Source organism: Sinocyclocheilus grahami, unplaced genomic scaffold (assembly GCF_001515645.1).
Source record: "Sinocyclocheilus grahami isolate Dianchi unplaced genomic scaffold, SAMN03320097.WGS_v1.1 scaffold1060.1, whole genome shotgun sequence".
NCBI lineage: Eukaryota > Metazoa > Chordata > Actinopteri > Cypriniformes > Cyprinidae > Sinocyclocheilus > Sinocyclocheilus grahami.
The window spans coordinates 357078-360557 of record NW_015506239.1 but is presented as its reverse complement, the minus strand read 5'-3'; the positions used below and the strand labels follow the sequence as shown (position 1 = coordinate 360557).

The 3480-nt window shown below is 38.4% G+C and overlaps 1 protein-coding gene across 1 annotated transcript in view; it reads left to right on the top strand.

Annotated features, from left to right (window-relative positions):
• LOC107566221 (PHD finger protein 14-like) overlaps positions 1 to 3480 on the top strand; it is a gene marked incomplete at its 5' end in the record, with an annotated part of 70341 nt that overhangs the window by 2510 nt on the left and 64351 nt on the right. The window contains 3 exons of the mRNA XM_016251598.1: positions 1393 to 1492; positions 1574 to 1575; positions 2254 to 2493. Coding sequence (XP_016107084.1) covers positions 1393 to 1492; positions 1574 to 1575; positions 2254 to 2493 — 342 coding nt within the window. The remainder of the gene's footprint in view (positions 1 to 1392; positions 1493 to 1573; positions 1576 to 2253; positions 2494 to 3480) is intronic.

Here is a 3480-nt window from a genome sequence, read left to right as displayed (position 1 = left end):
AGAAAGTCAAATGGGCTTTTAGAGACTCGTTGTCCACCTTGTCTTCAATATAGAACTATACAGTAAATGAATGTGGGATTGTTATAATGGTGTTTAAAGATCTTTTTTTTCATATTAAAGCTGTGTTACACAATCAGCTTTCGGTTTACCTTTCTTGACTTTGCAAAAATAGAAATAATCCCAAGTCTTTAGAGGGAAAGTAAGAAGATGTGAAGTTAGCAAATGCTAGAAAGTTTTCCCTGTCATATTTTCTTAGTAGTTTTCTGTCATTTGCTGTTGTCACAATATCCTGTTTGGGTTAATGGTTTACAGGAGTGCAGTTTGTGCGAAGACGCACGCTTTGCTCGAACAGGTGTTTGCATCAGCTGTGATGCCGGAATGTGCCGCTCGTTCTTCCACGTTACGTGTGCTCAACGAGAAGGGCTGCTGTCTGAAGCTGCTGCAGAAGAGGTCAGTGTGTGGTCATCCTCTTTGAACTGCATTATTTCATGTTTTTCTCCCAACTTCCCCACAGTCGCATTCTTGTGATGCCAGCTTTGTAATGTTTAGAGTCATGATTTTAACATTCCAGCTCTTATCTAACTCTTTTTAAAGGATTCCTCAAAAAATAAAAATCCTCAAATCCATTTCAAAGCAAATACTGAATTTTTACTTCTCACCCACATTTGTTCCAAAACCTGTTGGACTGACTTCTTTCTGTGGAACACTAAAGGTGTTAAAGAATATTCTGGCCACTATTTTTACTGTAATGAAAATGGATGAGGACTGGGGTAAACCAAGCTCTAAAATGACAACATCATAATGAAAGTATCATAAAAATGGTCCATTTGACTTATATATGGTATAAAAGTTAGTTTATTCATCAGAACAAATTGGGAGAATTTTAGCATTACATCACCTGCTCATCAGTAGATCCTCTGCAGTTAATGGGTGCCGTCAAAATGAGAGTACAAACAGCTTATAAAAACATAACAATAATCCACAAGTAATCCACACAGCTCCAGTCCATCAAATAATGTCTTGTGCAAATATATTGATGGACTAAATGTAAGCGGACAACAGGGGATGGACTTTTCATAATTTCAGCGAATTGTTTTAAATTTAAAATGCAAAAAAAAAATTCTTACATCACGCGGTTTCTCACTTTACAAGATGATAATTGAGTCGTGTGGGTTACTTGTAGATTATTGTGTTGTTTTTATCTCATTCTAACGGCACCCATTCACAGCATAGGATCCATTGGTGAGCAGGTGACATAATGCTAAATTTCTCCAAATCTGTTCCGAAGAAGAAACCAACTGATCTCCATCTTGGATGGCCTGAGGGTGAATTAATGTTCATTTTTGCGTGAACTGTTCCTTTAAGAAGATTCTGATTCTCTGTCAACACCACATCTTCCCCGTGGACACATCTGATACCAGCGCAAGCGTGGACGGACGGCGTAAACATAAGCAGCCTGCCCTCACGGCAGACTTCGTTAACTACTACCTAGGTTGGTGGTTTGAAACAATTCCAATTTCGATACCACAGCTAAATCTAGTTTAACTAATATAACGTTTCAACAATATTAAAGCAGTATTTCATCCCCAAAAATTGCCGAAAATGTACTAACCCTCAGGGCATCCAAGATGTAGATTAGTTTGTTTGTTCAGCTTTACATCACTTGCTCACCAATGGATCCTCTGTAGTGAATGGGTGCCTTCAGGATGAGAGTCATAATCACTGACAAAAAACATAATAATAATAATCTACAAATTATCCACACGACTCCAGTCCGTCAATGAATGTCTTGTCAAGTGAAAAGCTGTATGTCTGTAATAAAGAAATCCATCAAGACATTTTTAACTTAACATCTTGGATGCCCTGAGGTTTAGTAAATTTTCATTTTTGGGTGAATTATTACTTTAAAGACAAGTAAATAGTCAAATATAAAATAAGATCAAGTAATGGCACAAATAAATACAATAGAACAAATATACAGATAAAATAAACAGTGTATAAAAAGTCAAATGTAAAACAACACTGCAGTCTTCACTATATAGATTAATGCTTATTAAAGTTAAATGAGACGGATGTAAACGCAGGGAATGTAATCCCTTATTTCATGGTGTGCTGGGCTCTGAATCTGTTAATAGTTGGAAATGTTATTTTTTTGCACGAGAGTGTTTTGATGTGTAACATTTGTTGTTTGCCTAAAATCAACCTGGATTTTGTAATGCACAGTGAAAGTGTATGCATGTATTGGGCATTCAGATGTTCACAGATTTGTGTACACCTTTGCATTTGTACGTTAGTCCGTCCGTGCGTGCGTGTGTGTGTGTGTGTAACAGACTAAGCTGCCCAACTTGTCCTTGTCTTATCTTATCTCCCGCCTTGCTGCGGTTTTATCTGCCACAGCTGTGCGAGTCTCTGGAGGACCTGCAGAATGTCAATGGCCAGCTGAGGACCGAGGGCCAAGCCATATGGAGCATGATGGGGGGGATCCTTGGACAGGTATGGCTTACCTTCAACTGCCTCATCCTTTCTCTCCCCTGTCCATCTTCATTCCGTCTCTCTCCGCCCCATCCCATCCTTGATCCGACTGTACGCCTCATCTATCACAGCTCCAGTGAGCTTACAGCCCACCCTGATACAAACCGCTTGCTTCAAGCACTATGATCAGGTTGGGATGGGCCCATATTTTACTCTTTTATAGCATATTTCTGAATTTCACTTCAATCCTACGTAACTCAAGGTTTCTTAAAAAACAAAGTTTTTAATCTTGAATTTTTTTTTTCGTTTTCTGTAACTATTTTCCACCCTCTCAATGACCTTTAGATTAAAGAGGCTGTTTTTGTTACTGTACCTTTAAGACTTATGTATGTAAATGCAGTGCGTCTTTTTAAAATGCATTAAAATGGGAAAAAAAATTAAGCCATCAGATTTTAAAGTGGATTTAAGTATCTTATATAGGATAGTATTTACAGAGAAATAAACTCCTCTCCTAGGTTCACGAAACGGTCGGCCATAAAATGCATTGCTGTTCTGTTGTAAGTAATCTTAAAGATTCCTAAATGCATCTACTTTCGGAAGGCCAAATAAAGTGCTTTTGCTTTCGCCTAGAAACACACAGAGTCTCCCTGACATGGCTGCTTCAACACTAACTGCAGTTACTGAAACCACGCCTTCTTTCTTTGTGTGCACATTTGGGCGGCATTATGCAAATATTTCCACATAGTGAGGTAGATATGTGGGGGCGTGTTAGAACGAGCCGTTTTAGGGGGGCGTGTCAGAGTCTTAACTTTGATAAAGCATATCTCTTTGGTTTTGAGACTTAAGTCTTTGCAACTTCCGGGATCTTATCTATGCACAATCAGCTTGTAACACTCCAAAGAGAAAGGAAAACTTGAAATCGCATCATATGACCCCTTTAAAAGAATGGTTCAACCAAAAATGAAAATTATGTCATTAATTACTCACCCTCATGTCGTTCCAAACCTG